General features: G+C 32.1%; 1 protein-coding gene across 2 annotated transcripts; it reads left to right on the top strand.

The window, feature by feature from the left end:
• Nucleotides 1-4,858: 4,858 nt before the first annotated feature.
• Nucleotides 4,859-10,504, top strand: LOC114402259 (glucosamine inositolphosphorylceramide transferase 1-like). 2 transcript variants are annotated; one of them, XM_028364767.1, is made up of 4 exons: nucleotides 4,859-5,373; nucleotides 5,632-5,754; nucleotides 8,101-8,268; nucleotides 8,415-10,504. In XM_028364767.1, exons 1-4 carry the CDS (start codon nucleotides 5,065-5,067, stop codon nucleotides 10,098-10,100), a joined length of 2,286 nt encoding a protein of 761 aa, XP_028220568.1. In that variant the 5' UTR covers nucleotides 4,859-5,064; the 3' UTR covers nucleotides 10,101-10,504. The 2 variants fall into 2 exon arrangements, with proteins under 2 accessions (XP_028220568.1, XP_028220569.1); XM_028364768.1 differs by lacking the exon at nucleotides 5,632-5,754.
• The last annotated feature ends 3,736 nt before the right edge of the window (nucleotides 10,505-14,240 follow it).

A 14,240-nucleotide genomic window follows, 5' to 3' on the forward strand; every position in this document is an offset into this window, starting at 1 on the left:
AATATTTACTTTGGTCTTATATAATAAATAAATATTTTGAATGTATAAATTATATAATCTGAATCATAATAAATAAATATTTTGAAACATACAAATTACATTGTGATAAAAGGTTGTATTTAGAAATTATTAAAAGATATAAGAAGTTGATTTTTTTTCCTTAGAACATTTTCATCATATAAAAACTCCTGAAAACATTATCATTAAAAAATAACTCCTAAAATTATTTTCATTGAAAATTAGAGGTGGAAAATAAGTTTGGAGTCTAATATGAGGACCGATGGCCCAACCTGTATCAGGCTAGGTGTTTTTTACTTTTTAGTTTAAAAGAGAGACAAATTCTTAAATTTGAAAGAATAAAAACATATTTAGGCGTAAAATATAGAATTACTGTTTGGAGCTGAAGATCGACTAAGTAAATTCCTTTACAGTGAAGAAATATGGACTTGGCTTCATCAACGGAAATGAAGGTTCCTGTTTCCACATTGCAACAATCCAAAAAATATGGTGTCTGAGCGATAGCAGAACAGAAGGAATTGCATGTCCTTATGGTGAAACTACGTGGCACGTGATCATGCAAGCTCCTCTATTTATTATTACTTGTAAAGGCAAAATGTCATAACTCATAATGTGTTTAGTTTTGTATTTTTATTTTTTGTTTTTATGTTTTGATTTTTTTTATTTTTAAAAGATTAAAATTTTAAAAAAAATGTTTGATTTGATTTTTTATTTTCTATTTTTAGGAAATAAAAACATTTAAAATTTATGATATATTGACTTTTTATTTTCTTGTATTATTAAATTTACTTAAAACTACAATATTTATCACCGTGTTTTCATTCTATCAAAATAAGATTCTTCTTTTTGACTAAAAATAGTCAAAAATACTGATGACAACGTAGTATTATTATTTTCATTTTCTGGTTCGTTTTAGAAAATATTTTTATTAAAAATATAAATTTTCAAAAATTTAACTAAATATATTTTCATCACTATTTTCTATTTCTAACAAAATTGAAAAGGCAACTAACCAAACTAAACACCTTTAAATTTTCCATTTTGCAATTCTTATTATATGGGACAGGAAAAGCGGGGGTAGTGAAGCTTAGCGAGCCGTCTCTTCGGCTGGCCCAGTGCTGAATCATACAATGCTGTCACCACCATTCAACATCATGTTGAAATTTAAATTGATTTAAAATAAATTAAAAATCAAATTAAATTGACTTTTTTGATTTTTTTTTATTTGTTTAGGTAATTTTTGGCTTGTTAAAACTACAATACTTATATTAATCTAGTGTTATATGTTTTGTATATATTATTTAATTTTGTGTTGTTTTGTAGTATTATGTATATAAAACTTATATAATATAATTTTTTAGATGACCTTTTTAAAATATGTTTAATTTAAAATGGATAAAAATTTGATAGATTTTCATTGTAAAATATTAAACATATTAGTAAATTTCATAAATTATTATTATCAATTTTTTAATATAACATAATTTAAAAGATGAACAAAAATATATAAATTTTAATAAACTAATGTTTCAATAAAAATCACAAAAATTAAATTAAATCAAATGAAAATTAAACCAAACCGAATTATATTTTTTTTTTTTATTTCTCTTGTAAGTTTGATTCGGGTGTTTTTTTTATGGAAAGCACATGTATTTTTTTTTCTTTTGGTGATAGGAAATAGACCGAGTGTTGAGGTTTAATTTTAATAAATTACGACGTACAAGAACGTAAAAAAAATTTAAAAATTAAATATTGTAAAAATTACATCATATGCTGAGATAATTAAAATCGTTTGATAACTAGAAAGACATAGATTAATCTAAAATACATACATTACTAAAAAAATATCATATGCGAATAGAGAAAAAATTATACGTTGGGGTTATTTTTGTTAGTGTAACTTTTATTTAATGAAAAATTAAATAATTAGTATAAATGGAAGTAGTGTAATTTTGTTGTTATGTAGAGGTAAGATAAAACAAAGGACTTTATAAAAAAACACAATTGTGGGGATTTTTATTTAAAAAAATTAGGGGATCTTTTTTTTTTTGAGGAAATAAAACTAGGGATCTTAACTCTTAAGAAAAAAACTCTTTAAGGAATGATTATTTCTCTTGCGTCAAGTGAAATAATCTTCCTCAAAAAAAAAAAATTAAACAACTATTAGTTTAATTAAGCCTGAATATATATCTAGACATTGGAGCAAATCTTGTATACAACGTTATGATTTATCATTTTTTGTGATAGTTATTTTCAACATGTATAAAACCTTCTTGTTTGTGGTATTATAATTAATAGTAATTTATTATTGTGCACATCTTATTCTTAGTAACCTAACCTCCTCCCTCTTTTCCGAGTTGGAAATCAAAGCAAGTGGACCCAAAACCCTCACTTGTTTGCATATTCAAATTTGAAACCCTGCCTTCTTTATACCTTTCATGATCGATCCAAAGATTGCCCTCCAATTACGACGGCCACGAGTTGCTCAAGGTGGCAGCACTTTTGTAAAGAGAAAACTCCCGTTTTAATTTCTAAAGTTTAATGTACCTCATATTTTATTTTTATAATCTTTTTTTTTTTACTTTAGTCTCCTTTATTTTATATTTTTGCAAAATGACATTAGAAAATACAAAAACACAACATTTTATAAAACTAGAGAATAGAGTAAGGATTTTATATATTAAGAGATTAAAGTGATTGGTGTTTATTTTACAAACTAAAATCATTCTAATCGACAATCTATTTTAATATTATAATATAAATAAATATATATTACCTAAAGGGTGGGATTTTAACTTTCTTCAGTCTCTCTCTCAAATAGACGTATTATCTATTTACTTTCATCAGAATGTGGACTTTATACATTACTCATGTTATTTGCCAAAAAAAATCCCTTTCAATTACCTCAAAGCACTCTCATTTTATTTTCATATGTATATTTGATTTTTTTTATTAACTTTTTTAATCTACTCTGCTTTTTCTCTATCTCTAAACTAAATCCCAATTTTTAAAAAATATCAATAATTAAAAAATAACCTTACATTATAATTTAAATTAGTTACTATTTATTATAAATTTTAGTTATACAACAATAAATATTAGGGGTGTTCGTGGTGCGATTTGGGCGATTTTTTCTCAAAATAACATCCAACTCAAACAATAAATTAACATGCGGTTTGGTTCGGTTTGGATTTTTTAAAAAATAAAATTCAAACAAAACCAAACCAACGATGCAGTTTGAGCGATTTTTTTGATTTTTTTAAATTATAAAATCTTGTTTATAATCATAATAAAAATTAACATGTTGTAAATCTAAATATTCTTTAAGAAAATAAAGTATAAAAACATATAAAAGTCAAATTATTCAAGTAATTCATAAAAATCTGTTACAACAATAATTCAAGTAAAACATAAAAACATAAAACAGTCAATAGATCCAAATAATTTATAAAAATCTGCTACAACAATAATTCAATTAAAACATAAAAACATATGAATAATGATTCCAATCTTTCAATTCTTCATCCTTAGTCTCCAATAATTGCGTGTCAAACAATCCAAGCCTTCATTTTCATTCTGCAAAAATTAAAAGAGTCAAAGAATTAATATTTCTTTTAATGTTAGGGACTGCGGATTGTATGAACAATGCGCCTTCACACAATCCACTCATAGAAAGAAGAAGAATATTAGAGTTTAGGATAATGCTAAGTGAAACGTGAATTGTGTAGTCAGTATGTAAGTGAAACACAACACAAAAATTGAGTAAAACGTAAATAGTGAAACTGAAACATAATCTACACCCAATGGGTAATGTCACATGTACTAAAATAAAAATTTTAAAAAATATATAATATGTAAATATGCGGTTTGGTTTGGATTTTCAGCTAGAAACCGAAATCAAACCAAACCGCTCAATTTCTATATAAAAAAAAAACTAATTCGAAAACTCGCAATTTGGTTTGGATTTTAGTTTTTTTTTTTTTGCGGTTTACGGTTTTCCGTTTGGATTGGTTCGGTTTTGAACACCCCTAATAAATATCTATCCTTTGCAGTACATAATCTAAGATAGTAATAAAATGATCTTTAAAAACAAATTAAATAGTCAAGTTTCAGAAAAAAAAATCTGAAATGATTTTTCTCAAATTAAAAATTTTTCGAACAGAATATATTATTTTTTGAGATACATTTCTTAACCTATTATCTGTTTCAATATGTCAATTTCATCTTTATTTCCAAATTAAGTTTTAAAATAAATTATCAAAAAATTAAAAACAATATGTCAGTAATTTAAGTTATTTATCACACAACCAGAAAAAAATATTTATCACAATTAAAAATATATTTTATATGTTAAAAAATATTTATTCATTCAAAATTTATTTATACTGTAATTTATATATTTAAATTTATTTATATAAAATAAACATTGTAACACTATTTTTAAAAAATTATTTGAAAGTCAAATGGCATAGTTCAATTCATTATTATAAATCTTTTGAGATTATTTTTTATTTTCTTAGATAAAAAAATATTTGAAAGAAATTTTTTCTGCTAGATGAAATTAAAGACATCGAGAAATTTACAAAAATCCACGTCATTTCGTTGAAGCTTCTTTGGTTCTTCTCTCTCACTTTTGACCCGTGGTCGCTTCCGCGTTGTTCGTCATTGGAGCGAGTACTATTCAACTCCCTACGCGCGCAATTAACGTTGAACCAAATTATTGAAATTAATTAATTAATTAACTTATTAATAACCCAATTTTTATTTTATTTTACAAAAAAAAAAAAGATTTAACACTAAGTGCCGAAACGGTATATATAGCAGACCACCAAGGTAAGGAAAGGAAGGTCCAGTCGCACAATAATTCAAAATTACAACCTTGCCCTCGTCAAAGAAAAAAGAAGCAGAACCCGCACACAGAGAAAGAGAGAGAGAAAAAAAACGGGTTTTGTTGTGTTGGGCGAATTGTGAAATGCTGGTGACGGAGTTGCAACGTGCCACGGCGGTGTGAGATCTTCCGGCGGCACCGAGCATTTCTCCGGCGAGATGGGTTCGGGGCAGATTGTCGGCGGCGGAAACGGTGGGAGTTGTTGTGATATGAGTGTGAAATGTTCGTGTAGGTGGAGATTGGAGAACCAACAGTACTATAAGCGGTTATTTTCTTCGGGTTTTGTTTTCTTCTTCGGGTGTTTCGTTTTGTTCGGATCCATTGCCACCCTCTACGGTTGGCTCGCTTTTTCGCCTACAGTGCACACCTCACTCTCTTCTTTCGGTTGTCGTGACGACAATGAGGGTTCTTGGTCTGTTGGGGTTTTCTACGGTGACTCACCTTTCTCTCTTAAACCCATAGAAGCTGTAAGTTTCTTTCTTCGGTTGGTGTTCATGTGCATGTTTGTGTCAATTTCTCCCTTCAAGTTATCATTTTTAAAAAGAAAAATTAGGAAAAAAATGATTTTCTTTTTTGTGGTGTGGGAGTGTTTTTTTTTTTTTTTTTAAGGTTGTTGGAGTGTTGGTTTTGTTTTGGTGTGGTGAATTATTTTAATTGGGGGTTTGTTTTGGTGATGTGGGGTGATTTTTTTTTTGGAGGGTGATGGTGGCGTTGATTGTGTGCAGGCAAATGTATCAAACGATGAGAGTGCTGCTTGGCCTGTCGCCAATCCTGTGGTGACGTGTGCTTCAGTTTCTGATGCTGGTTACCCCAGTAATTTTGTTGCTGACCCTTTTCTTTTTATTCAGGTAATAATAGAAATAATAATAATAATAATGATGATGATGATGATAATAATAATAATAATAGATAATAGGTTCTTGTTGTCACCCTTGGTTCCCTCCTCCATCATGTATCTATCCGGTGCTTCTGATTCTGTGAAATAGTTTTAGTACTTTCCCCTTTATATTCCTTCTGTCTCTGTGCAATTTTGACCGGAAAAATCATACCTTTTTTTTCGCATACTGTTTTTTTTGCCAAGTCAGGGTTTGGATTCAGTTATGAATTTGTAGGGAGAGAGAGGCTTGGTGTTAGAACGTGTAGGGAAACAGTGAAAGCTAATGCGTGATGTTATTATTATTTGTCTGGAACTTTGGATTAACTTGCATGTTTCTGGAGAACATTGCGTTGAGCTTTAAATTTGACATGGAGCGATAGGTGGGTGAGTGTTGGGACAATTGATTTTGAAGCGATGTAATTTATGTTTTTCTTTAAAAGCAAGTTAGTTGTAAAACTCAAAAAAATTTATCTAACTCAAAAGTTACCTAAATTAAATCAATTTTAGGCTCAGAAGCAATTCTTTAACATGGAATCAAACATGTGAACATTTACCTAAAATAATGTTAACTTCTGACATGCTTTTGTTTTGGATAATCCAACGTGAAACCAAATAGGCTCATAGAGCTTTTTTCTGGTTGAAAGTCCCTGAATCTATATAATATGCAAGTAATATTTTCTTAATTGCTTGAGATGATTCCCTACTTGTTTACATAAGTGAGAAGCTGCTGAAAAGTTGATGAGGAGGTCAGGATATGTCTGATTGTAACAATTGAAGTGTGAAATGAGATGGGAATTTATGGCTAGGTAGGGCTCTGAGTGACATCCTGTATTTTGTTCTTATCTGCAAGGTCTTGCTCTTATCTGCAAGGTAGTAGGGTCCGTACTTAGAGAGGTTCGTAGCAGAACCATCAGTTGTTTGTACTTTGTACTCTTAAGTACCTAATATTAGTATTCTATATAACATGAAAAGTAGGCTTCTAATGTGTCATACTTAGAGAGAATTCTTTAGTTAAACAATCTGTTGTTTGTACTGATTAAGTACCTAATATCAGTATTCTATATAACATCAAAAGCAGGCTTCTATGTGTCAAACTTATAGAGAGGATTCTGTAATTAAACCATCAGCTGTTTGTACTGTTACGTAGGTAATATTAGTATTCTATATAACATGAAAAGTAGGCTTTCTACTCACTCCGAGTATATCCATGTGTGTGTGTGTGTAGCACAGGGGATTTTTCTTCTTTTTTTTTTATTGTAACTGGATATTGTTCTTCAGAGTTTTAGTGTCATCACTTAGTCAATAACTTTAATAATTGGGGTTCTTTTTGTATAAAAAAAGAAACAGTGGCTCTTCAGCTGTTCATGTTGAATAATTAAAAACAAAGCTGGTAGGCATAGATCTAATGATAGGAAATGTCTAGAACAGTTCCAAAATCTCTATTTTTTTTTAATTTACATTTTGATTGAACAAAATGATCTTATACGTGAGATTTATTGCCAATCTGATTTTTCTTCCTTTGAACCATCAGATTTTGTTTTGAAAAGGAAATGAACTGTGAGATGATTGGAAATCAAGTGTCCCTTTACAATCCTTTTCTAGGAGCATGGATAATTATTATGCATGCTGGTCATTTGAAGTTTTTAGTGTTTTGAAGTGTCTCAAAAAAGAGCAGTACAATGCACAAGGCTCCCACTATTGTAGAAAAAATATCTGAAGTATTGTTTTCAGGGAAAAATAAAATGGGTCAGACTGAGTTAGTTTCTCTATTGGAGAACAGGGCTTCTATGGACTTGTTCTAACAAAATGAGTTGTGTCTTTCAAAGTATCAGTGCAAGTTTACTCTTTAAACAATATAATTTCAAAATAGAGAATCATTTTTCCCCTTTTTCCTTTCGTCTTCTATCACTTATCAAAATTTGTCTGCTAAACTTACCTGTCAGTTATTCAGTGCTTTTGACATCATTATGACTGCAACAATTTTTTTATGCATTATACAATTTGTATCTATCAGCCCTATGCCCATAGTCCGTAGTGTCCACATTTTCTCTTAGTCAGATATCTGAATGTGTATCATGAACATTTGATAAATGGTCTCCAAATGGAAATAGTAGTATTATTAAAAAAAGGTTATAAATATTTGCACATGCACAGAGAAGAATATGAATGACTATGTAGATGGTACATGAATGGTGAGAAATATTAATGGAGAATAGGTTAATATCTCATTTTGAGGTGTCTACAGCTGTTGAGCTTCTTGTTTTCTATATGAATAATCATTATGAGCCTATTCACTCATATTGGCATTGCAATTCAGGGAAATACTTTTTACCTGTTCTATGAGACGAAAAGTTCAATCACTATGCAAGGTGATATTGGAGTTTCAAAAAGTACTGATAAGGGAGCAACATGGCAACAGTTGGGAATTGCCTTGAATGAGGATTGGCATCTTTCTTATCCTTATGTCTTTGAGCATGATGGCCAGGTATTGTTCCTGACAAAAATAATGTGTATGTTTAGTTATAAATATGACGCATATGAACTTGTCTAATGCTCTTCTACTTCTCAAACTAATTATTGTAGTTATAGTATAAATTAATATTCTTTTTTTTTGCTTGTTTGTAACTTCAGATATATATGATGCCTGAGGGCAGCCAGAAGGGAGATCTTCGTCTCTACCGTGCAGTTAACTTTCCTTTGCAGTGGAGGTTGGAAAAGGTCGTCATGAAAAAGCCCCTTGTTGATTCTTTTGTCATCAATCATGGTGGGAGGTATTGGCTTTTTGGGTCAGATCATAGTGGTTTTGGCACCCAGAAAAATGGGCAGTTGGAGATTTGGTATAGCAATTCACTTCTTGGTCCTTGGAAACCTCACAAGAAGAATCCCATTTATAACATTGACAAGAGCTTGGGAGCTCGCAATGGGGGCAGGCCATTTAAATATGAAGGAAATCATTACCGTATGGGCCAGGACTGTGGTGATACATATGGGAGAAAGTTGCGTATTTTTAAGATAGAAACTCTCACTAGTGATGAATACAAAGAAGTTGAAGTACCCTTAGGCTTTGTTGAATCAAACAAGGGTCGAAACGCTTGGAATGGGGCTCGATACCATCACTTAGATGTGCAGCACCTTCCATCTGGTGGCTGGGTTGGTGTCATGGATGGGGATCGTGTTCCTTCTGGAGATTCAGTCCGGCGATTCACAGTTGGTTGTGCTTCTGTTGTGGTTGCTGTTATACTCATTGTACTACTGGGTGTGTTACTTGGATTTGTGAACTGTATTGTCCCTCTGAATTGGTTCATTCATAACTCTGGGAAGAGGAATTTCACTGCCTTGTCTTGGGAAAGGTCAAATATGTTCTCTTCAAGAGTAAGACGGTTTTGCAGCCGCCTGAACCGAGCCCCAACATTTCTCCGTGGTAAGATAAAGCATAATGCTTGTGCTAGGAGGTTTATTCTTGCCATAATATTTGCTGTGGGGGTTGGATTGATGTGCATAGGAGTGAAAAATATTTATGGTGGTAATGGTTCGGAAGAGCCTTACCCGTTGAAAGGGCAATATTCCCAATTCACCTTACTAACAATGACCTATGATGCTCGACTTTGGAATTTGAAGATGTATGTGAAACATTACTCAAGATGCTCTTCTGTGCGGGAGATAGTGGTGGTGTGGAACAAGGGAGTCCCTCCAAAATTGAGTGATCTAGATTCTGCAGTACCAGTAAGGATCAGGGAAGAGAAAAATAACTCTCTGAATAATCGGTTCAGGGCCGATCCATTGATAAAGACACGAGCAGTCCTTGAGCTTGATGACGATATTATGATGCCATGCGATGATATCGAGCGAGGTTTTAATGTGTGGCGTCAGCACCCAGATCGGATTGTTGGATTCTATCCTCGGCTCATTGATGGAAGCCTGTTAAAATACAGGGGAGAAAAATACGCTCGGATGCATAAGGGGTACAACATGATTCTTACTGGTGCAGCTTTTATTGATTCTCAAGTGGCTTTCAAGAGGTACGGGAGCAAGGAAGCCGAGAAAGGAAGGGAACTGGTGGACAGGATTTTTAACTGTGAAGACGTGCTCTTAAATTATTTGTATGCAAATGCAAGTTCATCATCAAGGACTGTTGATTATGTGAAACCAGCTTGGGCAATTGACACTTCAAAGTTTTCTGGTGCAGCGATTAGCCGAAACACGAAAGTACATTATCAGTTGAGAAGCCAGTGCCTGATGAAATTTTCAGAGATGTATGGAAGTTTAGCTGGTCGTAAATGGGGATTTGACAGTAGAAAAGATGGTTGGGATGTATAGTAGGGAGTTTTTGTTATAGGTAGGTCGTTGCCAACTTTTGTATTTTTCATCTTTGCGGGTATAAAGTTTAGTCTTCTTTGTCCATACTTGTACCCCACTGTGAATCTTATTTTAGGGGGTTTTCAATAGAATGAATGTCTGCAAGCAACATGTAAATTGGTTCTATAATGGCCTTTTCATGTTATATTTTTTAATTTGTGCCTCCAACCCCCCGGGGGTGGTTTGTGATATGGTGTTTTTAGGAGGGAAGGAAAGAAACACGGAGAAAGAATGATTCAAGAAGAAGGGTGAGTGAGACAAATGGAAAATAGGACTACAACTGTTTCCTAAAGACATTTCTTTCTTAGGATCTGCTATTCTGATCCTGGCATTGATTCTAATTGATTTTCATTGCTTCTTGACTATTTCTAAGCCTTTAAAGGGTGGCTTTCTGTTGTTCTTAGATTGACTTTGGTTTTTGGTTTAAGGGGGGATGAATATGAACTAACACTTGGGCAATGGACAAAATAGACCAGAATGTCACGGCATATGATAGTTTCATCTATCGTAATATTAACGTCTTTGTGCATCAATTCATACGGAAAATCCATTTAGTGCACACATTTTTGCATTACATGTTTGGTCCACTTGGCATTAAATCATAATGGAATAACGTGTGGAGTCACTGTTAGCTTCGAAATGGTTTGATGGTTGATGGTATTGGTAGCATTAATGTTATGCTTATTTTTGTTACGAAATTGAAGAACCACGTTGCCATGACCCTCTGTCAAATTACCCCTCCCTTTTGAGAGGGGAGTTGGAGGTGCATGAATATTTGTTATTTTGGAAAGTATAAAAAAAATTAGTGCCAAGTGGTCCATGAAATTCGTGATTTTGTTGAAAAAAATGCACAACAAAATCATGATTCAACTGTGCACTAGTTTTTGCCCCCCCCCCCTCCCCGACCCCTAGTATAACAAAATTACTGTTATGTTGTATAATTTTTTCTCACCCCAAACATAACAAGGGAATCGTAATTCTATTGTTATACTTTTTGACACTCCCTTAACAAAATGAAATTACAATTTCATTAAGGATATATTTTTATCACAATGGAATCGTGATAAAAAAAATCTTCAATGAAATGGTGATTTCGTTGAATTAAGTGGGAGTGAAAAAATATATACAATGGAAACACAATTTTGTTGTAATAAAAAGATATCCTCAATAAAATCACAATTCCATACAATTAAATATCCACGTAGAAATGCAATTTCATTATGGTAGAGGAGTGCGTAGCAGTGGATGTGCACGACGACATAGTGATAGTGGAGAAGAGTTGTGCTCACGGAGCCTCAAAGGTGGAGATCACACGCAGGTGGAGGTTGTGCGCAAGCAAGGACTTTGTGCGATAATGGTGGGGACCGATGGTGGTGCATAGCGTGGAGGAGATGGGATATGGTGGTGGTGCAACACAAAGGTAGTCGGTGGTGATGATAGTTGTGTGACTGTGGCAGGGAAAAGTTGGAGTCGCAAATGGTTGGATGAGAAGAAGGGGGAGGGGGGTGGGGGGAGAGGGTGAGATGATGGTGGAAGAAAGAGGGACAAAATGAACTTTTTCGTGGGGAGGTCGAGGCCAATAGCAACTCCCCTAAGATTATATGTTTAAGCCAAGTTCTAACCTTCCACTTGAACTAATTTGGTCATGTTACCATTGTATTTGGATATGAAGATTTGGATAAAAGTAAAGTTCAACGCATGCATTACTAATAAACTAAGTGATAGTTATACCAATTTCTATTTTCATAAAAATAGTCATTTTGGTGAACATGCGGTTGTATACCTTCATCAATTAAATAGTTTTTCGCTTAAAAAGAAAACTATCACCATCCAAATTACTATTTACAAAGAAGAATGTTGTCCGGTATCATGCATTAAATAATGATTTGCAAAAAAACACTTGTATCAATATTTAGGGTGAAATCATAAGAAAATAAACATTGAATTAAACATTAAAAAATTAACCACCTTGATAATTTATCATTAATTTTTTAGACCTTTACAAATTTTGAAAAATAGTTTATTTTTCCTCTCTCTCACACACACATTTCCAATAGATTTTTTCACCTGGGGCAAAGATATAAAGGGGACTGTAAACAAAATGTAAATTTAACATTTTTTTGAAAGACATAATGTAATAGAAAAAGATCAATACTAAAACTAAAAGTAATAGTGTGTACTAAAATAGAAGTGCGACATTTTAGGTAAATATATATATAAAAGGCCACACACAAACTAGGTTAGGTGGCTAGATCTCCCGATCAAAGAACATAACAAGCAAAACAATCTGGTCCATCTTTTTCTATTGAAATAGAGTCTTGTGATTGTTCGTTCGAATAGGCTCGCCCTATTCGAGTAATTATACTTCATCCCTTTTATTAAAAGGTTGGGAATAATATATATATATATATATATATATATATATATATATATATATAAAATCAAGGCACACGGAGACAAAAAAAAATCAATATGATTCATACAAAACTAACACTATCTCTATTATTGTCATAAGAGTATTTTTTTTTTAACCAGAAGATATGCAAGCTTTTTATTTGACACTCAATTAATTTTTCTTTCACTGAATTCATCCATGATAGAGTGATATCTTTAATTATGATTTTAGCCGAGGATCAAATTCCATATCTTGATTAAGAGACTTATTTTTCTTATTTAATAGAATCATTATCTATTTTGTTATTATACTTTTTACTTATCATACGGATTTATTTATTATTCATTTTCCCTTTAATTGATTATAAATATATAAAATAATTAGAAATTAAATAAAAAGTACAATTAATAAAATAGTAATTGATATTGTTTTTTATTTTTAAAATAATAAATCTTCCCCCCTAAAACATTGAGACTTAAAAAGAAAGTAAAGGAAACTCACGTTTCACTCAATAAAACATACAATTGGATTCTGCATAGGTTAAAACATGTTTTTAAAGAAAAAAACAATGTAATAATTAGTTTGTGGCAATCTTAAAAAAAAAAGGTTTGTGGCAATTAAAATAAAGTTGTTAAAATCGAACATGTAATGAATTCACGAGCTTTAGTTTCAGTTCAACTATTTTAAATTCGATATCTGAAACTAGTACCCAAAACTAAAACGAATATATTATCCTCAAGTTATAAGTACCGTTTATAATATTGAACATTTACCAAATTTAGTTCTTACGTTAAAAAAATCAGTATTTGAGAGACCATTGAAGGTCCCACTCGGGGTGATTTCTTGTTTTTAATTTAAAAAATTTTAAAAATCAAAATTAGTTTTAATTTTGAGTTTTGTTTTTTTTTTTTAGTTTTTTAAAAAGATGTTATAAATTAAGGATAAATAAAACGGATTAATCATTTTATTTTATCTCGTTCTACTATAAGATAATGATGATGACAGAGGTAGTGGGATGAGAGTGATAGTAACATCGGTGGTGGAGTGAAATAGTGACAGCGACAACGGTGGTAGAATGGTGATGGTGACAATAGTAGCAGTTGAATGATGATGAGTGTTTTAAAATTTGACTAACCGGTTGGTTGGATTTATTTGATCGTGACCCGAAGCTTTGATCAAATAAGTTGCCTATTGGATCAACCATACAAACCTGGTGTAACTTGATAAACCCGATCGGATTTGTGATTAAATCGATGACCATTGGACCTGAATCGGGTCATGCCCAAAGGAGGAAACACGTCAGGTCATGTATATTAATAAAAATTTTATTTTTTAAAAATAAATACTGGATGACCCAGGTCAATTAGTGACCCACTGGTTCAACCATTGATCCAATATCTTGACCTGATCAATCATCGGTTCAATTTTTTAAAATTATGGACGGTGGTGGGGTGGAATAATGATAACGATGGGGACAACGACAACGGTGATAGAGTGAATTAGTGGTAACAACAATGACAATGGAGGTGACAGAATGGTGACAACGATAATAATGATGGAGGTGATAGTGTCAGTGACGATGTGATGATGGTGGTGAAGGCGACAATGACGATGGTGGTGGAAGTTGTGGTGGAATGATTGCGATGGAGGTGACAATGACAAAAGTAGTAACAATGGTACTAGTTGTGGTGGAATGATTGTGGTGC

This window comes from Glycine soja, chromosome 20, assembly GCF_004193775.1.
Source record: "Glycine soja cultivar W05 chromosome 20, ASM419377v2, whole genome shotgun sequence".
In the NCBI taxonomy this organism is placed as follows: domain Eukaryota; kingdom Viridiplantae; phylum Streptophyta; class Magnoliopsida; order Fabales; family Fabaceae; genus Glycine; species Glycine soja.